The sequence below is a fragment of the Ceratotherium simum genome, chromosome 30, assembly GCF_057802395.1.
Source record: "Ceratotherium simum simum isolate JZ-2026a chromosome 30, ASM5780239v1, whole genome shotgun sequence".
Classification (NCBI taxonomy): Eukaryota; Metazoa; Chordata; class Mammalia; order Perissodactyla; family Rhinocerotidae; genus Ceratotherium; species Ceratotherium simum.
Window position 1 is genome coordinate 32,037,089 of NC_141929.1, and position 26,096 is coordinate 32,063,184.

Here is a 26,096-nt window from a genome sequence, read left to right on the forward strand (position 1 = left end):
GTAAATCCATCATTCAAGAAGAACAACAATAACCAAGGAATTAACACTTACTTTGTATTCTTTAAACTATTCTTTATAAGAAGCATCACACATATATGTATATAAAACCATGACACTTTCAAGGGTGAAAGGGGATGTTATCAATAATTATTCCAGGACAACAAGTGTAAATCAGGACTGTACATAGCAAACAGGGTGTATGGTTACCCTACTTATGATCTTATGGTGCCCTCTCACCACAAAGTTTAATATTTATGGATTGGACTTCTTTCTCTTTCTCATGATATATCTATTTCTAACCATGACTTTAGAATAAGCCAAAATTCTTTTATATTATTTGGAGTTGAACATCTCTCTTCTAAAAATCTGCCTCTTTCTCTCCCCAATCAAAGTATCAATTTTGCCCTAACAATTTTCCGGGCAACAAATCAACCAACTCAGCATGTTACAAAGCTTTGGCCCTCAGAGCGGAATTCAAGCCTATGGATTCACAACCCAAGAATGGAGTAGGTGGTAAATTCAGCTGCTGAAGAATATGCCTAAAACCATGTGCAGTGGGAGGAAAATCAACAGCTGAGTTGTTGCATATTCTAAGAAGTGATGCCATACGTCAGGCAAAATCTGTATCACCTCTGCTTAGGACATCACTTCCACTGTGACAGAGAAGAGAAGTGAACAGTTCTGTTTCCCAGCAACACATGATTTCCTATATAGGCAACAGAGACTTATCAAGATGGAAAGAAAGACAATGACTTAAACTAAGAGGCAAAGACCACCAGACCTCCTACATGTCAGCAAAAAAACCCTATGATATTACCTCTATACATAAGAAAGGAAATGCAAAACACCAATGGAGGGACTCCTGCTTCTGGACATTCTGGAATAATGGTAGCAAGGTTTACCATCCTACCCCAAACAACTATAAAACAGACCAAAAATAGGAAACAAAGGTTTCTGACACTGCAAGATACAATCCCAAAGATAAGAAAAATAAAATAGATGGGCCCTACAATTGCCCTAGCTTACTACCTGAAAACAGTTTCAAAGCCACAGAGTAGGGAGGAAAAAGTCAGACAGAACCCAGAGTTTTCAGTTATCCTTCTTGCTGAGCTGTGAAGACAGTGACTGGAGTTTAGCAAGCCCAAGGCAAGAAGGACGTGTAAGGCAGAATACTGGACTAAAAGAACCTGTACAGAGAGAGAGCGGTATACCTGGCTATCTACAGAGAGGTTCCTTTGAGTCTTTGGCAGAGCACTGCTCCGTGCATACGTGAATGAAAACCTCCTAAGGGCAGGAAAAGAAGCACCAGGAAGCAGTAGGCTGAACAAATTTCAGATCTCATACAGGGCCATGAATACTTTGTGTTCTCAGCAGCCAGAATGGCTCCTGCTACATGAAATAATGGATGGAATCCTTAGAAAAGCATCAACTTAGTAGCAGGGCTAAATTATTCCTAGATTAAAGGCTGCTCTAGATCCACCTAACAGCTTAAAAGCAAGCCTTAAAAGGATCCAACTTATTCCAAGTAATTTAATTACTCAGTAGAGCAAAGTCCAACACCAATTAAAAGAATATAACAAAATCGGGCACCCAACAAGTAAAATTTGCAATATCCAGCATCCATTCAAAAAGTAACAGAGGAGAAAAATGAAAGATACATGATATATAAGATATATGCATATCTTTCTTTTCCTTCACACGTACATATCTTTCACACACACATGTATATATATGTATGAATGAAGCTTCTCAAGTTGAAAAATGTAGTAGCTGAAATTTAAAATCATATTGAGACGAACAGCTCTTTAGACACTGCAGAAGATCAGTGAACTAGAACACATAGGAATAGAAACTACTCAAAATGAAACACACAGAAAAAGACTACAAAGAAAAATAAAAGGGCATCAATTACCTTTGAGGTAATATTAAGCAGCTTAACATAAATATAATTTGAGTCTCAAGGGAGGGAGAATGACAGAAAAAATACTTGAAGAAATGATGGTCAAAGAGAAAAATAAAAATAAATAACAAGGACAACAAATAGAAAACACTAACAAGTAAGATAAGTATTAATCCAACTATATCAATAATCACTTTAAACATCAATGGGCTAAATACACCAATTAAGAGACAGATTGTCAGAGTAGATGAAAAGATAAAACCCACTATATATTGTCTACAAGAAACTCACTTAAATAAAGAAACATATAGATTAAAAGTAAAGGAATGGAAAAAGATATATCATGCTAACACTAATCAAAACAAAGCTGGAATCCCTATACAAATTTCAGACAAAGCAGATTTCAAAGCAAGGAAAATTATGAGGTATAAAGAGGGGCATCACATAACGATAAAGGGATCAATTCTCCAGGAAGACATAACAACCCTTAATGTGTGTGTGCCTTACAAAAGAGCATCAAAATACATGAGGCAAAAACTAATAGAACAGCAAAGAGAAGTAGACAAAGCCACTATTATAGTTGGAGACTTCAACATCCCCCATCAGAAATGGACAGATCCATCAGCCAGAAAATCAGTAAGGACACAGATGAACTCAACAAGCACCATCAATCAATTGAATATAATTGACATCTGTAGACTACTTCATCCAAAAACAGCAGAATATACCTTCTTCTCAAGCCAAAACAGGCCACATTTTAGGACAAAGAAACACACCTTAATAAATTTAAAAGAACAGAAATCATACAATGTCCGCTCCCAGAGCACAAAGGAATTAAACTAGAAATCTGTAACAGAAAGATAGTTGGAAAATTCCAAAATACTAAGAGATTAAACAACACACTTCTAAATAACACATGATCAAAGGAAAAAATCTCAAGAGAAATTTAAAAATATTTTGAACTAAATGAAAAGGAAAATACAACTTATCAAAATTTGTAGAAAAAGCACTGCTAACAGGAAAATTCAAAGTACTGAATGCATAATTAGAAAAGAAGAAAGATTTAAAATTAATAATATAAGTTCCCACCTTAGGAAATTAGAAAAAGTAGAGCAATTTAAATCTAAAGTAAGCAGAAGAAAAGAAATAATAAAAATTAAAGCAGAGATCAATGAAATAAAAAACAGAGGAAATCAATAAGGAAATCAATGAAACAAAGCTGGTTCTCTGAGAAGATCAATAAAATTGATAAGCCTCTGTCCAGGCTAAGAAAAAAAGAGAGAAAACACAAATTACTAATACCAGGAATATAAAAGGGGACATCACTACAGATCCAACAGACATTAAAGGGATAATAAAGTAACTAGGAAACTGCTCTATGCCCACAAATTTGATAACCTAGATGAAATGGACCAATTTCTTGAAATATACAATTTGCCAAAGCTCACACAAGAAAAAATAGACAATCTGAATAGGCCTACATCTACTAAAGAAATTGAATCAATAATTAACAAGCTTCCAAAAAAGCACCAGGCCCAGATGGGTTCACTGGTGTATTCTTTAAAACATGTAAGGAAGAAATTGTACCAATTCTTTACAATCTCTTTCAGAAGACAGAAGTAGAGAGAAGACTTCCTAACTCATTCTATGAGGCCAGTAATACCCTAATACCAAAACCAGACAAAGACATTACAAGAAAAGAAGACTACAGACTAATATTGCTCATGAACATAGATGCAAAAATCCTCAACAAAATATTAGAAAATAGAATCCAACAATGGATGAAAAGACATACACCATGACCAAGTGGAAATTATCCAGGTATGTAAGGCTGGTTCGACATTTGAAAATCAATTAATGTAATCCATCACATTGACAGGCTAAAGAAGAAAAATCACATGATCATATCAATAGATGCAGAAAAAACATTTTACAAAATCCAACACAAATTCATGATAAAAACTCTCAGCAAACTAGGACTAGAGGGGAACTTCCTCAACATGAGAAGGAACACGTACAAAAAAACCTACAGCTAATGTCATACTTAATAGTATGAAACTCGAAGATTTCCCACTAAGATCAGAACAAGGCAAGGATGTCTCTTCTCACCACTCCTTTTCAACTTCCTACTGGAAGTCCTAGCTAATGCAATAAGACAAAAATGTAAAAAAAAAGATTGGGAAGGAAGAAATAAAATCATCTTTGTTCACAGATGATGTGACTGTCTACATAGGAAATACAAAACAATCAACAAAAAAACTCCTGGAATTAATAAGCAATTACAGCATAGCCACAGGATACAGGTTAATATACAAAATTCAATCATTTTCCTATATACCAGCAATGAACAAGTGGATTTTGAAACTACAAACATATTACATTTATATTAGCACCACAAAAAATTAAATACTTACATATAAATATTACAAAATATGTATAAAGATCTACATGAGGAAAAGCACAAAACTCTGATGAATGAATCAAAGAAAAACTAAATAAATGGAGAGATATTCCATGTTCATGGATAGGAAGACTCAATATTGTCAAGATGTCAGTTTGTCCCAACTTTGATCTGTTGACCAACAGATTCAATGCAATCTCATTCAAAATCCCAGCAAGTTATTCTGTGGATATTGACAAACTGATTCTAAAGTTTATATGGAGAAGCAAAAGACCCAAAATATCCAACACAATATTGAAGGAGAAGAACAAAGTTGACATTACTTGACTTCTAGATTTACTATAAAGCTACAGCAATCAAGACAGTGTGCTACTGGCAAAAGAATAGGCAAATAAATCAATAAAACATAATAGTGAGTCCAGAAATAGACTCCCATAAATATAGTCAGCTGATCTTTGACAAAGCAGCAAAGGCAACAAAATGGAGCAAAAATAGTATCTTCAACAAATGGTACTGCAACAACTGGACATCCACATGCAAAAAAAAACATTAATCTAGACAGACCTTATACTTTTCACAAAAACTAACATAAAATGGATCATAGACATAAATGTAAAATATATAAGTATAAAATTCCTAGAAGATAACATAGGAGGAAATCTAGATGACCTTGGGTATGGCAATGACTCTTTAGATACAACAGTAAAGGCACAATCCATGAAAGAAATAATTGATAAACTGGACTTCATAAACATTAAGTGCCTGTGAAAGGCACTGTCAAGAGAATAAGAAGAGAAGCCACAGACTAGGACAAAATATTTGCAAGAGACATGTTCAATAAAGGACTATTATCCAAAATGTACAAAGAACTCTTAAAACTCAACAATAAGGAAACAAACAACTCTATTAAAAAATGGGCAAAAGACCTGAACAGACACCTCACCAAAAAAAGATACAGAGACTGCAAATAAGCATACGAAAAGACACTCAACATCATTTGTCATGGAACTGCAACTTAAAACAAGATACTACTACACACCTATTAGAATGGCCAAAATCCAGAACACTGACAACACCAAATGCTGGTAGGCATGTGGAGCAACAGGAATGCTCATTCATTGCTGGTGGGAATGCAAAACGGTACAGTTGCTTTGGAAGACAGTTTGGTGGTTTCTTACAAAATTAAACATGCTCTCACCATAAGATCCAGCAACTGCACTCCTTGATATTCACCCAAATGAGTTGAAAATTGATGTCCATACAAAAACCTGCAAACAATGTTTACAGCAGCTTTATCCATAATTGCCAAAACTTGGAAGTAACCAATATTCCGTAGGTGAATGGGTAAATAAACTGTGGCACATTAAGAGAATGAAATATTATTCAGTGCTAAAAAGAAATTAGTTATCAAGGCATGAAAAGACATGAGGAAACTTAAATGCATATTACTAAGTGAAAGAAGGCAATCTGAAAAGGCTACACACTGTAAGATTCCAACTATATGACATTCTGGAAAAGGTGAAACTATAGAGACAGTAAAAAGATGAGTGGTTGCCAGGAGTTGGGGTTAGAGGAGAGAGGATGAATAGGATTACAGAGGATGTTTAGGGCAGTGAAACTATTCTGTATGATACTGTAATGGTGGCTATATGTCACAATACATTTTCAAAATCCATAAAATATACAAAACCAAGAGTGAACTCCAATGTAAAATATGAACTTTAGGTGATAATGACATGTCAGTGTAGGTTAGTTGATTGTAACAAATGTACCATTCTGGTGCAGGAGGTGGAGAGCGAGGGAGGATGCTGATAGTGGGGGAGGTTGTGCATGCATGGGGGCAGGGGTATATGGGAATTCTTTGTACTGTCTGCTCAATTTTGCTGTGAACCTAAAACTGCCCTAAAACATACACTTTACTTTTTAAAAAATTATCAACTGAAAATTCTTCAGAAAACTCTTTAAGACTGCCTAGCTCACCAACTTGAAACCAATGACATATACAGTTATATAAGCATGTAAAGTTACTCTCCCAGAGTGTTCTCACAGCAAAGGCAACCTCTCATTTGCATTACTTAATTTAATATTTGAGTGATCGACTACCAAGTGCCAAGCACTATTCTAGGCACGGCGAACAAAACAAAGTCCCGGCTCTCATGCAGGTTCCATTATGATGGGGAAGATATACAATAAATAAACAAACAAGAAATTCAGATGTGAGGTGCTATGGAGAAAATAAAGGATAATTTGACAAGTGTAAGAGTCAGTGGGGGTACAAGGGAACAGTGCACTACTTCATAGAGACCCTTCACTGGTGACACTTCAGCCGAGATGAGATTTGAATCATGAGGAGCCTGGGATGCCAAGATCTGAGATGAGAGAATTCCAGGCAGAGGAAACAGCTAGGGCCAAGGCAGTGAAGTGGGAATGAGCTTGTACTTGAGGAAGAAGAAAGACCAGAAGGTTGCAGCGTGGTGAGCAAGGTGGAGAGGGGACGCTGAACAGATTAAGGAGGTCTCTGTTCGTCACGGTAAAAATTTTAGGTTTTGTTCTGGATACAACGGGAAGCCTTCAGAAAATTTTAAGCAGGGAAAAAAAGGTGATCTGAGTTTGAACAGACCGCTGTGGTAGCTTTATAGAAAAGAGAGAAGACTGAAAGGGAACAAGATCTGAAGCAGAAGGCCGGTCAGGAAGCTGCCGCAGTAATCCACGCAGGAGTCGACGGTGACCTGGACTACCGTGACAGCAGGGGACACGGCAGGCAGTGTTCAGACCCAGAGTGTTGCAGAAGAAAACAACAGAACCTGCTAATGGATTGGATGGGCAAGAGGGGGAAAGAGTAAACTGAAGAGCAACTTGTGGGGTTTTCACAGAAACAACTGATTGAAGATGACAAGTCACAGCACACTAGGACCTTGTATCAACAGTATTACAAAATGCAAACAAGGTGAAGATGACAACATCAGTAATACGCTGGGTGTTTTAAATGCAAATACGAAGACAACAAGGAAGGCTAACACAGAGGATCAAAGCTGATCCAACCTCTGCAGCCTTGGGCTCAGAAGTGTGGCTTACAGCCTGATGAAGAAGCCAGAATGACCCTTCTCTCTTTCAGTTGGCCCTCTCTGTGGATTGTGGTTAAGGACACACCTGAGAATTTCTGGTTGATCCAGACTATTTTGCCTAAAGGGGGTTTCAGAGTCAAACAAAAAACAAAACAAAAAGCAGAGGTTGGAGGAAGTTCCCCAGGCCAGATTCCCATAAAGAGTTGAAACAATTTCTAAGAAACGCATAAATGCCATTCTCATCTACCCAAATAAAACCCTTATTGCTGCTATGCTATTAATACTAGGATATACAGATCCCATTAGGGGTAAAAGCCATCTTAATGAACTGACTTGTTAAGGGCCACGAGGGGGCAATGAATCTGATGCAGGCCCACTGGCAAACACAACCTCAGAAGCAACACTTGGGGGCCTGTACCTTTATTTAAATCCTTGGCAACTCTCTAATCAAACAACTCTTTTGAAATTGCTCCCAACTGTCTCTAATCCTTTATGATTTTTAGAAAGAAGCCTGTAATTTTCATTTAAGAGCTTCTAATTTATCTAAAACTCTAAGTCTATAAAGTGTCTCAAGCTTCGTGGATTGTACATCTCAAAGGATATACTAATGACATTCCTAGCTTTAAAAGACTACTGCTAATAATTTTTAGAAAGCAAACGTTAAAGAATGTCTATTTGCCTGAGCTATCTCAGAATACAGCTAAAAATTGACTGACTCTATATTCAAAATCAGAGTTTGTAGAATTTATTCACCAAAACAAATAGAAAAGAAGCTCTCACTGTTTGCAGGCTAAATGCTGCGTGCTCTATCAGTGGGTGAAGAGAGCTCCAGACATTCATTGTAGCATGAAATCTCCTCTCAGATAAAAAAGACCACAGGTGCAAAGGCATAATTTACGCTAGGGTGACCAATTCATGCCCAGGACTTTCCGGGTTTAACACTGAAGTTCCCCTCCTCACAGACAAATGGGGATAGTTGGTCACCCCAAATTTAACTCAGCCCTTACTTCCTTGGTTTTGTTGTCCAGTGTGTCACAAGGGCCATTTCATCCCAAATTTCTTAAAGTAACAATCAGGAGCTTTGCTAAAGGCACTCCTGAGCTAAATAAGCACAATACTGCAATCCAATCTCCCCAGCTTCACACGATCACTGAAGCTTTTCATTCTCACTCACCTGTCCATTCTCATCCCTCAATCTTAATATTTATGACCTTATTTTTCCTAGATGTGGGGCCATCCATGACTGAGAACGTTTTCAGAATTTAACAGCCAATGAAAGGGGGGAGGGGACGCTTCCTGGCAAGATAGTATAGACTCAGGCCTCTACCTGCCCCATTCCTAGATTCCCAATGAGACGATCAATGGAATATTAAAAGAGATCAAAACTTCTTTCGGCACTAAATCTTAGGGAAAGGTGCTCAATATGCCAGAAACTGCAAGGAATTGTGCTGGATACGGTACAGGTGGGATGAAATTAAAGAAGGGCAAAGAAGGCTGACACGTGACTGTCCACTCTGAAAGAGTAGCGTCCCGATAAACAAATCAAGCAGATCCTGAGAGGAGCGCTCACCCGCTAACTCAGAAGGTGAAGAACAGGAGGGCACGAAAGGCTACGGGCACCCAGAGGGCAGGCCTCTTGCCTCTGGAGGCAACGTATCCATGTAAGGATACGTTTCCTTCCTTCCTCCTTTTTTTTTTTTTTTTTTTTTTTTTGCTTCATGTCTTTATTGAATAGGTTCAAAATGAAGATATTATTTGTAATAAAAAAACAGAGGGCAGCAGCAGATGCACACAACCTGTGGTACTCACAGACCCCAGCACGTTGCCGGCACAAGCTGCCACTTGGAGAAGAGAAGCGGGCATTGCTGAGGTGAGACGCTGGAGCAAGCAGGTGCGCTAGGCATGGGCCAAAATCTGCCATGGCTGGTCCATACTGCAAGCATCTACACCACATAGACACAGTGATGCAGTACACTCCAGCTTATCAAATCTCTTAGATGGCCATGTAAGGATACGTTTCCTTCCTTCCTCCTTCAGGTGAAGGAGCTGGCCGGGAATCTACACTAAGTTTTCACAGAAACGATCTCAACACTTACTTGCCTATAAGCCAGTATTAGTCCTCTTTCCATAGGAGAAACAGACAAGGACAAATAACTAGATTCATGCAAAAATACTGCAGTTCAAAGGAAAGGAACCACTGTGGTTGAAACTGTCTCTTCTGAAAAAGTTTTACTCAAACTATAAGAAAATTTAGTTTGAAATATTTCTCAATATTTCAAGAAGACACTTGATTCAAGAAGGCACTGCATCTGTGAAAATGGGGCAATGAGACACCAAGATGGAACAGTATGACATCAGGAAAGATTGCTTGGAGTTGATTTTTTTAATAGTATTGCTTTAAAATGATGATGGGGCCAGCCCCGTGGCACAGAGGTTAAGTGCACACGCTCCACTGCTGGCAGCCTGGGTTTGGATCCCGGGCACGCACCAATGCACCACTTGTCAAGCCATGCTGTGGTGGCGTCCCATATAAACTGGAGGAAGATAGGCACAGATGTTAGCTCAGAGCCGGTCTTCCTCAGCAAAAAGAGGAGGATTGGCATGGATGTTAGCTCAGGGCTGATCTTCCTCACAAATTAATTAATTAATTAATTAAAAATTTAAAAAGATAAATAAAATGATGATAGATGGAGTGAACAACAGAACACATGCTACAGAAAAATCAAATCACTGAAGTGGATGAGTGAACTCCAAAAAACCTCCTAGAACTCAGAGGGAAAACAAAAATTAGTGACAGAAAAGATAAGATCCTGGAAGCCAAAATATATATATAACAGGAATCTTAGAAAAAAAGCAGAAAACAGAGAGATAAAAGAACAATCAAAGAAACAACAGAAGAATATTTCCAGAGTTGCGAAAAGGCCTGAGTCTGTACTACAAAATGGTTCACCACGTACATAAACATATTCTGTTCAAAAATTAAAAATAAAGTGATACAAATGTCCAAAGAGAAAATATAATTTACCACAATAGAATCAAAATGAAGATGGCCTCAGTCATCTCCCTAACATCAAATATCAGAGATCAAGAGAACAATATCTATAGAGTTTTTAAGGCGGAAAGTTTGTTACTCAAGAATTCTATAACTATTCAAGGAGATATGAACATGTGAAGATAGAGAAAGTCACTCTCGGATGATGCAAGAACTCAGAGTATATGCTGCCACCATTCCCCTGCCATCAGCCTTCATGAAAAAATGGTCAGAACCCATACTTTAGCTGACCAAGAAGAGTAATCAAAATAATTAAAACCTCAGTAAAAAAAGACTACCAGTGAGCATAAAAGTAGTTAAATAATTTCAAATATGGTTATTTAATGCAACTATAAAAAATAAGACTTGAAAGTAAAGATGCTTCTCCTAAAAAAATAACACATTAAAAATCTAAGTCAAAAATCCAAGAGAGTATATTAAAAAATACCTGGGAAGTGGCCAGAAGGGTTGAATATAGTAAATGTCAAGAAAAACACATCTCAACAGAAAAAGGGGCAAAGATGATCAGCCAATGAATAGTAATAGAAGGAAATGTACAAATGGCCAATAAACATGAAAATGATCAACCTCATCAATAAAGAAAGAAATGCAACTTAAAACAGCAGCATGTTATTTTCACCCATTAAACTGGCAAAAATATTTTTAAATTGTAATGCCCACTATTGTCTAGGGTGAGGTAAAGTAGGCTGGTGGAAGTAAGTGACAACCACAGTTCATACACTGCAGGTGGGAATGTAAATTATAAACAATCTTTCTAAATAACAGTCTGACAATATAATATGAACAGTTTTAAAATATCCATACTCTTATCCCTCACCCCGGTATTCCACTTCTAGTAATCTTTCCTAAAGAAATAATCATAAATACAAAGATATATGTATATATGTTCACTGGAGCAGTATATATGACATCAAAACACTGGAAATGAATTAAATGAACAAAAGCAGGTGATTAATATTTAAGCCATTTTTAAAAATCATATTTTCAAGGAATGTTTAATAAGGGAAAACGCTCAAGATATAAAAGTATTGAAAAAAGATACAAAACATTATATCTAATATGATATTAATTTTATAAAAAGAAAAAAATAAACATATATTCCCAATTATACAAAAAAACACCAGAAGAAATTAGACCAAATAGTTAAGAATGATATTATCTCTGGGTGGCGATATTATGATTTTTTTTTTTTTTTTTTGGTGAGGAAGATTAGCCCTGAGCTAACATCCATTGCTAATCCTCCTCTTTTTGCTGAGGAAGATTGGCTCTGGGCTAATATCTGTGCCCATCTTCCCCTACTTTATATGTGGGACGCATGGCTTAATGAGCAGTGCAGAAATCCACGCCCGGGATCGACACCTGAGAACCCCAGGCTGCTGAAGCGGAGCGTGTGAACTTAACCACTACACCACCGGGCCAGCCCCCTATTATGATGTATTTTTATTATCTACTTTACACTTTCTTATAGTTTGTAAATTCTCTACAATGTGCATGTACCATATTTAATTCCAAAGTACACATTTTTTTCTTCATATTTAACATCTCTGAAATTGGAATACACCTTAAAATTGATGACATCTTTGACTAGATGACATATCTTATTACTTTTGTACTTAGCAATAAAAAATAAAACAAGAAGTATTATTTTTTAAAGATCCAAAGGGAAATGTTCAATGAAGAGATCCTCATAAAAGAGATGTTCATTCCCCAAATAAAAACCATGGCGCACTGCCATCCGTAAGGTGGTAAGAGTTTTGGTTAGTTTTGTAAATCTTCCCCCAAATACAATTTTCCATGAGAGTGAGAGCTCTTTTATAAAAACAAGTACAGAGGTGAAGATGACCTCAGGGTACACAGCTTCCTCCTCTTTTTTTTAAATTAACTTTTACGGAATGCTTAATTTTTGTTGGGTTGTGAAGAGAACAGATTCTTGAGGTTAATAATTCATTTTTGCTTTCTAAATATGCAAAAAGAACTTTAATCTCACTTCGGCAAGGGCTGCCTTTACTATTCCAGGTTGCACCTCTTCCCAAGAGACAGGAGGGCAGAGGGGGTTGGGAAAATGGAAAGATGAGAAGGGATGGAGATTAGGTTGCCAGAAAACCTGAATGAGGTAGTTTTTTTCTCTTCCCCCTTGTATACACAGAGCCATCACTTCTGCCCACTGCCCCAGTGAACTGTGGGAACCAGAATTTCCCAAACAAAACTAATGAATGAAACAGAAGCAGCCACTCAAACCTCTAAGTCCTGCTCCTTCACATACCTTTTGACTTCCCTCTTTATTCACGCCTATCTCACACTTAATTTTCCACCGGCAATTGAGGAAGATGGCTATGGTTTCTGGCTAATACGTAGGGAGGAAAAAAGGATGCTCTCTCCAAGTATGTGGTGAGTACCTATTATGTACAAGGCACTAAGTGCTGCGCGTAGTACAAGGATATATGTAATACAGTACTGACTCTCAAAAAGCTTACTTCTAGTAGATGAAATAAGACTTCTATAACAGTCACTATAGTCCAGAGGGAAAAGAGTTATGGCATCCATGCTGACTGGTTGGTACCCCTGCCATTGTGGGTATTAAATTTTTTTAATGTCACTCCTAAATAGGTGAGATATACATATACCTAGTTAAAGGGAAAAACATGACAAGGTGGAGGGAACAGTGTGAACAAAGATAAGGAAAAAGGTTTGTGTCAGGACAAATTTTAGGACAAAGCCACCACAATGAATTGAGCAAGGACTATAATTTGTATCTTTTTCAAATTTTGTATATGTTTTATCGGGCCTAGAAGAACTATTCCACAGGAAGAGTTTAATGAACCTCCATCATGGGGTATACAGTCTGGCCTTGAAATCTGCTGCGGGGACTGACTGACTCAGGAAAGTCAAACACATTCCTGGTCTAGTCCTGAGCTCAAACCTTCAACAAGAATCCAAAAAAAAAAAGAAAAAGCTTCATTCACAGTCATTCTTCCACTGTCTTTACAGAAATGGCAGAGCACACAAAGGATATGCAATCAAATTAAAAGCCTGAAAAATTCTTTTCCACAGCTCATGCTTTTAGGAGTTATGTTATACAGATAGAGAGCCAAAGAGGGCATATTAAGACTGTCAGCCAAAGGGAAAAATTCCACGCACCAACCCAGATACAGGATTATCCCAATACAGCTTGATTCTTATTGAAAGAAATATGAGAGTAGAAAAGGATCTCACAATTCATAGTAAAACATCCATCCTCAGCCCAAAAGAAAACAAGACATTTTTGTTACCTTTCGTGGGTTTCTTAATACAAGATTTGGAAGAGAATGTACAGATTGATCCAGACACTGTGTCAATTTAGAAAATTCTATGATGTCACATGGTTATTTGGACTAGATATAAGGAAGTGAAGCATGGGTCACTGAAGGAATAGACTGCCATGGAAGATTCTACAAGCTGTCTCCGGAGATTCCCAAGTATTAGGTGAATGGCCATCTGCTTTGGGGAGGGACTTCAAAACTTTTTCCAGCCAGGAGCTTTCAAGGACAGAATAAATATTTCCTTTTGCCTACATGGCAAAGATATATTGCCATGAAATGGGGGTGGGGGGGGAGCTAATCCTTGGTTCATTCATTCATTCAATAATTATTTATTAAAGCACCTATCATGATCAAAGTACTGTGTTAGGTGCTGCAGAGGTTACAATTTTAGGAATCTAAAATATAGTAGATAGAAGGCGTTTTTAGAAAATTCCAAGAAAGCGAAAGACATGGGACCCAAGTAAAAATGGAATTAGCAAAGAAGTGCAATGAGAAGAAATCTCAGTATATGATAACTGCACCACACGGGTTTGAAGAAGCCAGTATTTATCAAAACATTAAATAAGTAGTATAACAAAACATCTAGTGACAGAAATATCACTACAGCATGATTCTTCTATCAATAAGAATAATAAAAGGCAATTATGAATTCCAGGGAGAGGGAGAACTACACAAGCAAGTCATGGTTCAAATACAAAGCAAGCTAAAACGCAGCATGATTCTGAGTCTTTGATGAAGAATAAAATCTTGACCTGACACTGCAACATTCCCTTTCAACTGACACAGATTTAGTGATTACAGTGGATTACATCTTCTATTTATGGATCCAGTCACTCTATTTGCTTCTGCAATAAATACATATATAAGCACTGCTATGTAGTGGCTTTCAAATTTCAGAGTCAATGGTCAAAGAAAGCATGGCAGTCTTATCAAAATTACAGATTAGCACGTAAATGTTATAAACTTCAAAAATGTGAAAGTAATGGTGGGGATGAAAGAGAACTTTAATTCCCCATCTTACATACCAAAAGTCATGAGAAAGCATCTATATATTGGTTATAAAGGTAATCAATTAAGGAAAAAAAACCTAAAAATAAATGTTAACTAACAAAAGTTAGCAAGAGTGAGAAATAGTGTAAGAGAGCCAATTCCACATTTTTCCTAATGGAGAAACTGATAGTGCTTAAAGTTGTTGGATAAAGAAAGAGCAGTATTAAGCATATGTTTAAGAGCTAGAGGTAATCACTTAAAGAATAAAATGCAAATACAGTGAAAAGTATTTACTTCTAAGAAATGAAACTTGGGGGTAGGTGGCAAACAGTGTTTCTATTTTCCACTTTAGATCATCCTCAACTGTTTGAATTTTTATTTCCTAGGACATATATTACTTTTATAATACCAATAATAATATGAATGAGGTACTAACATGAAAAGATCTCCAGGACATATTATTAAGTTAAAAAAAAAAAAAGCAAGTACTCTAGTAATATACATAATAAAGTCCTATTTTTGTCTTTTTTAAAGTAGCAGCAATATATTTGTAAATACATTAACATAATTATATTTATGCTCACCAAGTAATGCTTACAAAAAGACCAGACAGGAGAGGAAGGTAAAAGAGAACTTCCACATTTTATTCTATAAAGTTCCATATTGTTTGAATCCTTTACAATGAGAATACATGTGTATTCATCTATTAATTGTTCAATTATTTTTTTCCACATTTTTAAAGCAAAAAGATTCCATGACTATAAAATTAGTAAAGAAACATAGTTCAGTGGAAGAAAGAATGGCTTTGGTCTCAGAAAAACCTGGATTCAAACACAAGCTTCCCTATATATGTCACCTTGAACAGGCTATTTTACCTTGCTAAGCCTCAATTTCCTTTTTTAAGAGAGCTTTATTGAGATATAATTCACATACCAAACAATGCACTCATTGAAAGTATACAGCTCACTGTATTTTAGTATGTTCACAGATTGTGCAACCATCACCACAAACTAATTTTAGAGCATTTTCATACCCCTAAAGTAAACCACATACTCATTCGAAGTCAATCCCCATCAATTTTCTTTTCTGGGAAAAAATGAGGATCGGAGGGGGAGGACTACCTACATGATAGGCTTGTTATGAGAAATAAATAAAATATATCAAAGCCTCCAGCATGGTGCCTAGCCCTCAGGAGGTACCCATCACATGTATTTCAAGTACAGTTCAAGACACAAATGATACAGAAATAAGCAAAAAGACTGGACATGATAGAAAGTGTAAGAGGCGAATCCTTTCAAGCACCCAGCAATACACTTACGTTCCTATCCTCAGAGCTTCCAGAAGCCATGCCCTCTCCCTAATTCTACTGAATACCAAAAAAATCAGGTATCAAGTTGAAAAGCACAAGTTTGAAAATGTCAGCATTTAGGGGCATATGTTCGAGTGAAAGTTTTAGGAGAAGAGACGCATCCTCGACTCTGTAAAAAGGGAACAGCAAGAAGCAAATACTGCAGTTGCTGAGACAGTAAAAAGAACACCGTAAGTGCGTATCGGACAAGCAGTTGAAACTATACTGTCATGTTTCTACTTTTCAAAGTGAAAATCAACATGACAGGTGCTCATTTGGCTGTTCAAGCACTTTCCACTTAAATGGCAATTCCTCAAGCTTACCGACTGCAGCCTGAAGTTATAATTTATTACTGTTTCTGTATTATTCCCTTGCCTCGGCAGAAAGCAGAACATAGCACCTACATTTCAAGACCCATGAGAGGTAATAAAGCATAATTATTTAGAATTTATGATTAAGCCATAAATTACAGGTACCTTTTACTTCAGTTGGTCAGTCAGAGGTTGGGAGACGAAGGGAACCGGGCCAGAGGAAGAAATAACAAAAGCTTTTTCCTTGGAATAAAATGTCTAAATCAGGGCAGGACGGAGGGACATCTGGAGGATTTACACAGACACCACAGTCTCCAAGTTAAGTCTCAGAGGAGCCCGAGGCCCACGGCCTCTGTTCTTCCTGCTCACAGGGCTATAGGCTCCGACCAGAGTGCTCATGTTGACTCCAAACATAGAAGCACGGCCGATTTTCAGATTACACCACATCAAAGGTTCACAGTGCTCTGGGCCTTGCTGCCCTAAGCCACAGGTATTTCAAAGAAGGTGAATCTAATCCATAACAAGCTACTGCCCAGGCTCTATAAGTAAACTCAGCCTCCACCAAGGTAAGACTGTGGTCACCACAGAGCTCTGATTCCACAACAGCCAGATGGTGGCTCTTCTCGCCCTCAAGAATCAATCGGTGAGATTTCCCTTTCCTGTAGTTCCTTTATGTGGCTATGGAAACAGATCTGGAACAGTTAGGTGCAAAGCTGCCAAGACCCAGGGCATGAAGCAGGATAAGAGCACAACACTCAGCACTCTCCTGTCACCCACTCGCCTCACTGATTCTCCCATACACTGTGGCCTGGGTCCCAATCTTCACAATAAGTCCCCACATTCCCATCACAGTTTGCAAAGCACTTTCCCACCCGTTTTCTTACTTGGCCTCACAATAACCTTGGGAGGCGGGTATCGTCAGCGCTGGTCCCGCGGTGGAGGCCGAGACTGGCGCAGAGAGGCGCTAACACTGCATGGCCAACAGACAATGTGCAGCCCAAGCGCTGATAGAAAACGGCCTTTTCATTACCCTACCCTAAACTGCTGGTGAGGTAAAGCAAAACCAAAACGAAGCACTGTGCATTTCAATTTATATTGCCTTTTTCTTTTTTTGCCATGGAATTTTTACTTGGCAACTGAAGCTTTGAAATAGCTGATTGTAATAGTAAACAACAGATATTTAAAAGTGAGATTTAGTTGGATTTAAGGACACTAAAGTAAAGAGACCAGACAGAACAGAGTCATGAAGAGTGACATGAAAAAATAATAAGAAGTGAAGGTGGGGAATAAAGGAGGTTTGCCCCAAATGTTTACCTACCACTCACCTTTATCCTGAAACATCCCACACCTCCACACCCGGCTCCTGGTTAATGAACATAATTTGGTTGATGCCCCTTGAACTGTATAATCTGTTCCACAAAAAACAAACCCACGGTTTGTCTCCAAGCCACGTTTAAGTCCCTAACTCCCTGGTTACATTCAGTCTATGGAAAACATCTGTGGCAAAGTAAATCATCCTACTCTGAGAAAGACCAGAGTGTATTTTTTTTTTTTTTCCTCTAAGTGTGTTTTGAAGTCCTGGTTGGAAAATTAGTGAAAATTGTAAATCTGTTTGCAAATCTGGTCATGTCTAACTCTGAGATTAGGGCAAAGATTCCAATTTAAAAGTAAAACCGTGACAACCCCAGTTAAGCGTGTCCTCAGGCGCTGCCAGCAGGGCCTTCACTTACCTCCAAGGCAGCGGATTTATTGCGGGCACCCGACACGTTCCCCGTCAGACACCCCTGGAGTATTTCCTTGAGACAGCAGGGTTCAGCCTGCACTTCCTCTGCAGACCAATATATTGTTATAAATTGAGCTAAACTGTTTCCTTCTCCTAAGTGCTGTGAGGTTCAGATTTCAGATATCAGCACACCCTCCTCACGGCTCCTTATGGTATTTGGGTTTTAGAAAGTAAAGAAAAAGGGTAGCATTAGACCATGGATGCTTTTATTTTTGTTTGGTTTTAAGAGGAGATGGAAGAAAATTCATTTTAGAAATTGAATATGACATCTTAACCAGGAAAATATACTCTAAATGCAAACTGCGGGTACCATGCGCTGTGTCTGAGCCAGTTCAGTAGGGTGGCAACTATCTCACCTTCATCTGAAGACAGGAGTGGGGAAATCAGAAATAGATATTATGTCTTGGATATTAGCTCCTATAAAATAATAACACTTCTGTTTATCACCTACAATAGCTGAAGGGACCCAACGTATATTTAAAAATGTATATTCATTATAACACATAAGTCAAAAGGACAATGAAATTTTTTAATATTTTCATTATTAATCTCTTTCTGAGGGAAGAAAAACATAACTTTAATAAGGCATGGAAAAGAAAGAAGCAAACAGAACATCATCATCGTCTTCTTTTCTTCCCTACCTGAACCACTTAGTCCTAAAGCCATCAGGTGAGGCAGAGGCATGCCAGCGAGGGAGGGGGAGGAGGGCACAGAAGCCCAGAGCAGGGTCAGTGCCCCAGCGGGGGGAGGAGGGCATCCACGTGGGGAGGAGGATGGCCTGACATGGGTGCCAGAGCCCAAGTGGCATAAAATCACAACTTCCAATCCAGGCTTCTTATCAGCTGTGCAACCGTGGCTAACTAACTACATCAATCTAACCTTCAGTTTTTTCTTTTGCAATATAGTTACTATCTACTTCTTAGCGTTATTGAGAAGATTAAAAGAATGCTTGGCTTTGTTGTTAGTACCCCAAAAACGTCACTGTTATTCATATACTACTATTACTCCAGACATATATATGTATAGAAAAAAGACTGAGGGCTGGTCCCGTGGCTTAGCGGTTAAGTGCGCGTGCTCCGCTACTGGCGGCCCGGGTTCGGATCCCGGGCACGCACCGACGCACCGCTTGTCCAGCCATGCTGAGGCCGCGTCCCACATACCGCAACTAGAAGGATATGCAACTATGACATACAACTATCTACTGGGGCTTTGAGGGGGGGGTGGGAAAGGAGGAGTATTGGCATGGATGTTAGCTCAGAGCCGGTCTTCCTCAGCAAAAAGAGGAGGATTAGCATGGATGTTAGCTCAGGGCTGATCTTCCTCACAAAAAAAAAAAAGAGAAAAAAAGACTGAAAAGGGACATACTAATCCGGGCATGAATCTGATTTTTACCTTCTTCTTTCGTTTTCTGCTTTTCAGAGTTTCTTTTCTCTACAACGAGCATGTATTACTCTTTCAATCAGAAAAGAAAACATAAGATGTTATTAAATAAATGGAGACCAGCTGAACTTTTACAATGTGTATTTACTACTTTTATATACAAAAAATTAATAAAGCTATTAAAAATGAGAGAGCACCATTCTCTCATTTCTTTAAAGATGCAAACTGGTAAAAGAAACTCCTGAACAAAGTATCCAAAGAAATGTGGCTTATTGGCTGACATTAACACCTATTTATACTCAAGGTGAATATCCATATCTGGGGGGTACATTAAAAAAATGAAATAATAATCTGTTTTACTTACAGATGACGCTCAACGATGGGGCAAAGATTTCAGAATAGAAACTCAGTTCCCGAGGCAATCCGGGGAGGGGCAGGGGGAGAGATGATCTTAACCCTAAAAACATTCCCATGTAGAGATTTCAGTGTATTGGGATCCAGTCTCAATGGTCCCTCTTAGAGTGGTAAAAGCGCTGTATATGAAACCTGCAATCCCTTCTGGTCCTTGTTCTGCCTCATACTAAGTGACCTTAGGCAATTTACTTAAGGAAAGAACAATCTCTGCACCATCTCCTCACAAGGTTGTTTGGAGACTGAATGAGATTGCTTAAGTGAAACTGATTTGTAAACTGTAAAGCAACATGCAGATGGAAGGCAAGAGATTTAGGGTTTACTTAGATTAGTGTTCAACAAATGCAGGAATCATCCCATGAGAAGAATTTAAGAGGTAAAGGGACACAATATTAAGTATCATTGAACCACATGTGAGAAAATAATTCCCTACATAATGATCTTCCAAACTTTCTGCTGACATCCAGGAGAAAGTCTCAGATTGGTACCACTATATAGTTAGCACCTCTCTAACAGTTAATCTCTCTAATCTCCCTTTTTAACAGACACGACAGGACTCAGACTCAGGATCTTCAGCAAACAAAAGTAGCAGGCACTTAATACTGTTTTACTTTATATATTTATAAAACTCTTCCAATTATGCCAAGTGATACTAGTTTTCCAATTAAGATAGTGATATAAAATCTCCTAAATTCATTTCAGTGAAAGAAACAAAGTGAGTTTCTTTAGAGAGAAATATTACCTAAGTAATAGTACAGTAGCACATGCATATGACAAGAACCTTGAAGTTGATGTGCAAATGACTGAAATTTGGAAAACACTTAATGAGATAATGGCCTAAAGAGCTATTCCAAACTCTGAATTCCTAGAAGTCAAGAACCAAGTTTTATCCATCTTCGATGTCCTCCAGAACCTCACGCAGCACACAGAACACAGTGGGCTCTCTACAAATACTCATTTAATTGGGAAATCATTCTTGTCATAAATGCTGGGTTTAAGCCTTGGTGCTCCCTGCCTCTAAAACCAACACATGAGTAGATTCCCCTAGGCAGGTAAGAGTGAGATAAAACTAAAACTAAATAACCCTGAATAATCAAGAGCTCAAGCCAAGGAGAGACCGAACCCTAAGGAGCTTTGTGAGTAAAAAACGATACTGTTTGCACACTGTGCATTGGAAAACAAGTAGAAAGTCCAAAAACAAAACAAAAAACTTAGAGCAAAGAAGCAAAACACAAACTCCACAAACCCCACAGCTTCAGTTAGCCCAACCACAGCTGAATTACTGCTTCCCAAAGAACTAAATGACAAGTGGAGAGAAAGCCCTGGTGTCAGGCCAGCTGCTCTTGAGAAGAAATTAAATCCAAAACTAGAAAAAACTTTCTCACTAAGAACTTAAATAGATAGAGAAATATTTTAAAAATTTCACACCGATAAGTTGATTTAGATGATTTAGTAGCTCCGATGAAGAATTCTGAAAACTGTTTAGCACATTGGGGAACTCCATAAACACAGAGAATGAAAAGAAAAGCAACTTTTAAAAATTGGCAGTATGTCCAAAAAAAATCTAGTTACGTACATATAGAAGTTTCATTATCACTACAAAATACTTGAAAAGTTTATCTCAAAAGACATATTCAAAATATGCACCCAATAATTTAAAACTTAGTTACTAAGCATCAATATAGGTTTGATCCCTTTAATTACCAAGCATAAAATAGCAGTCTCCTTGGTGAAGGGGTATTGCCAAACCAGGTGTCTCTATGTCCCACGAGATCTTAAAACCAACATGCCAAACATCAGGATCTCTGCCTTCGAGTTGAGGATCCTCCTCACTTTCCTCTTCAGGGCCTGTACAGAGAGAAAAGAGTAATCAGAAAGGAAATATTTCATCCAAAGTTCTGGGTTTTATAATATTATCTTAGGAATAACTGAAGTTTTAATAAAATATGGATGCGAAGTGAACTATACCCTTTTACGTCATATTTTTTAAAAATCACATTCTTTACAATATTTTTAACATGTCATTTATTTTTTAATAAAAAAAAAATCTTAAAATGGTGAGGAAATAATCACAGATACCAAGAAAAATAAAAGAAGATTGTTTTGTTCAACGCCATACAAATAAATTAGAAAATCTGGACTAAATAGATAGCTTTTTTAGGAAGATATTTTTTACCAAAATCAACCCCAGAAGAAACAAGCCACAAAAGGTATAGAGGAAGTTGTCAAAGAACTATCTCTTAGGAAAACACAGGCCTAGAGAGTTTCAAAGGAAAATTCTACCCATTTAAGGAGTGGATAATTTCAATACACTTTAAATTGTTTAAGAGCATAGAAAAAGAAGTTTCCAAATTCTTTTCATGAAGATAGAGTAACACGTATCAAAACCCAAAAAGAACACACACACACACACGAATATCACATCTGAAAATCAATGCAAAATTTCTAAACATAAGGAAATAGAATCCAAATCCAGCAGCATATTAAAAGAATAACATTCCATAACTAAGTAGAACTTATTCCAGACATACAAGGATAGTTCAATATGCAAAAGCTTACACTTAAAATTCATCATATTCATAGATGAAAACAAAACAAAACAACAAAATCATGTGTTATCTGAAATACACAAAAGTATTCAATAAAATACATGCTTTCATGATAAAAACCTCAATAAAACAGGAACGTGTGGCTGATTCCTTACCATGATAAAATACAGATCTATCTCAACCCCAAAGCCAGCATAATATTTTAACAGGGAAACATTAGAAACATACCCAAAGTTAAGAATTAGAAAATAATATCCTTTATCACCACAATGACTCATCATTATTCTGGAAGAAATGGTCAACACGATGGTGCCCTCTGGAGTTGCGTAACAGAGGAGCCCTCATTAGAAAAAAGAAGAGGTAAAAGATTTTTTAATAGGAAAAAATATTTTTTTGCAAATATGATTATCTGCAAATCAATTAGGAAAAATATATCCCAAGCAATAGGCCAATTAAGAAAATGCTAGCTATAAAAGTATGCATATAAAAATATCTAGTAAGATTCTTACATGTACATTGTCTACATGAGCAAACACTTTAAAATATTATTGAAGGGGCTGGCCCTGTGGCTTAGCGGTTCAGTGCGTGCGCTCCGCTACTGGCGGCCTGGGTTCAGATCCCGGGCGCGCACCGACGCACCGCTTGTCCGGCCATGCTGAGGCCGTGTCCCACATACAGCAACTAGAAGGATGTGCAACTATGATGTACAACTACCTACTGGGGCTTTGGGGAAAAAAAAATATATATATATATATTATTGAAGGACACAACAGAAGATTTAAACAAAGGTAAAGACATGTTCTTGGGAAATAAGACTGAGCATCATGGAAATCTCAGTCCTCCCTCAATTCATCTATAAATTTGACACAAACACAATAAAAATATCTACAGGATTAAAGGTGAGTAGAGTTGGTAACTGGACAAGCTGATTCTATAATTCATATGGAAACATAAAGAAGCGTAGGGACCGGCCCAGTGGCGCAAGTGGTTAAGTGCGCGTGCTCTGCTGCGGCGGCCCGGGGTTCGCCGGTTCGGATCCTGGGCGCCCACCGACACACTGCTTGTTAAGCCATGCTGTGGCGGCATCCCATATAAAGTAGAGGAAGATGGGCATGGATGTCAGCCCAGGGCCAGTCTTCCTCAGCAAAAAAGAGGAGAATTGGCATTGGATGTTAGCTCATAACAAAATGGCACTCACATACTCTCTGTAGAGGACAATTTGGCAATGCCTATCAAAATCACAAATGCATAAACCCTTTGAACTTACAGGAATTCCACAATTCCACTTTTAGGAATGTATATTAAAATTGCAACTTGCAGAGCGGTTAGGTGCGCACGTTCTGCTGCGGCGGCCTGGGGTTCGCCGGTTCGGATCCCGGGTGCGCACCGACGCACCGCTTGTTAAGCCATGCTGTGGCGGCGTCCCATATAAAGTGGAGGAAGATGGGCATGGATGTTAGCCCAGGGCCAGTCTTCCTCAGCAAAAAAGAGGAGGACTGGCATTGGATGTTAGCTCAGGGCTGGTCCTCCTCACAAAAAAAAAAAAAAAAAAAATTGCAACTTGCAGAGGTTGCAAAATAACTTTTGAGCAAGGATTTTTTTTGTAGCACTGTTTATAAGAGCAAAAAATCAGAAATAATCTAAATATCCATCAATAAGTTTCTGGTTAAATAAATTACGAGATGTCCAGGCAATAAAATACTATGTAGCCACTAAAAGTAATATGACTATGCACTAATATAGAAATATCTGAGAGATATATGTGTATATATATATATATATTTTTTTTTTTTTTTTTACTGAGGTAACATTGGTTTATAACATTATACAAATTTCAGGTGTACCTCATTATACTTTGATTTCTGTGTAGACTACATCTATTCACCACCCAAAGTATAATTACCACCTGTCATGGTACATGTGCCCTTTTACCCCTTTCACCCTCCCCTCACCCTCCTTCCCCTCTGGTAACCACCAATCTGATATATTTTTAAGGGAAAGAAACTAATCGGCTATAATTTGTGTAAAACATACAAGCCCATACTAACACATATGTGTGTATATGTACATATAATATTTCTGGAAGGATACCTGAAACTGATTTTTCTGGGAGGAGAACTATGTGGCTGGGGTACAAGTGGTGGGAGGGACACATAAAAGAAGTGGAAGGCACACACTATGACCTGCCTACACTACTAGTCCCGCAGGGATGGCCCTACAGAAAAACTTGTAAAAGTTCATGTAAGAAATATTTACTGAGCACTTACTGTATACTAGGCACTGACCCGGGCACTTGGGATATATCAGTGAATGAACCAAAGAGCCACGACCCAGCTTCTAGTGGAGCTGTAAATGCTCATCACTGATGACTAGTAAGGGGGCATTTTAAATTCCATTAGACTTTAATCCACTAGACTCTGGTCTTCAGGGGCAGGGTCCATTCTTCTGTTCCGCCCACATTTAGAGCCCTAGTAACTGGCACACAGAGACATTCAATGAACACTTATACTAAGCTGCTTGCTTAAAAACAAAACGTTCTCTCAGTTCACACCACTCACAGTCCCTACTGTGCTAGATGGCAGGAAAAGAAAAGGTTAATTCATGAAGAAACAATGCAAATTAAATCAAATAACATAAAGCAGGACACTGCTAAATTAGCCCAGTTCTCAGTACTAGAGAAGTTCAGAGAAGAGACAGGTTCAGGGAGGGTTAGAATGGGTGGAGCAGAATTCTTGGAGAAGATCAAACTGGAAAGACAAGTAGGGTTTAGACTTGCAGAGGGTAGAGTAAGAAGTGACAAGGGAAGCGAAAAAGATGCCAAGTTTTATGCGATCGAACGGACAATAAAGCATGTTGTACTTAGGCTGCACCGTGTACATGTCACATACACAGTCCAAGAGTACATGCACCCCAGATAGCACATACACGTATGCAGATCCCTATGTTCTGAACATCTTACCCTACAGAAACTGCACAAGAGCCAAAGGCAGTAAAAGAAAGGAAAAAATGAACTCCCCTTTATAACCATTCATTCACATTACTTTGCACAGGTACGGTGGAAAAACCAGACCAGAAATCCAAGTTCATGGTCTCTTCAAGGAAGGAACGCTACTAAATGACCTTTAAGGGCACACCCAACTTTGGGTATACTTCAATTCCCTAAGTTTTAATCTAAAATCTGATACTGCTATGTGAACAGAATCTTCCCTTTTTTCATATTTGTTATTTCTGATACATGTTTTCTCAAGTACTTTCAGTTAAGGGGAAATTTTGCTAGGTTTCTTTGAGAATAAAGTCATATAATAAAAAGTTCAAAGCCATTTTCTAGGTTAATCTCAAAAACATTTTAAAGAGAATCCTCTGGAACAGGGATGACAAATACCTTACATATAAGGGGACACTACTAATTCATTGGATGTGGCTTTTTTGAGCCTCGGTGGAGAATTCTGCAATTTTCTCCAGGCTCTGCAGGAAAGAGAGGTATGATCAATTACTGATGTCGGTCATAGGTACCAGAAGGGTTAGTTAGCAGCATTGGAACCAGACATTTGCTATCCACGTCTGATGACACTCTCCAGGCAGCTCTTATTTGTACATAATACATAGT

General features: G+C 38.0%; 1 protein-coding gene across 6 annotated transcripts in view; it reads right to left on the bottom strand.

The window, feature by feature from the left end:
- Nucleotides 1–26,096, bottom strand: part of FTO (FTO alpha-ketoglutarate dependent dioxygenase) — a 380,905-nt gene that overhangs the window by 231,516 nt on the left and 123,293 nt on the right. For all 6 annotated transcript variants that reach the window (XM_087420248.1, XM_087420251.1, XM_004431603.3 and 3 more), the window contains exon 4: nt 21,645–21,788. In XM_087420248.1, coding sequence (XP_087276374.1) covers nt 21,645–21,788 — 144 coding nt within the window. The remainder of the gene's footprint in view (nt 1–21,644; nt 21,789–26,096) is intronic.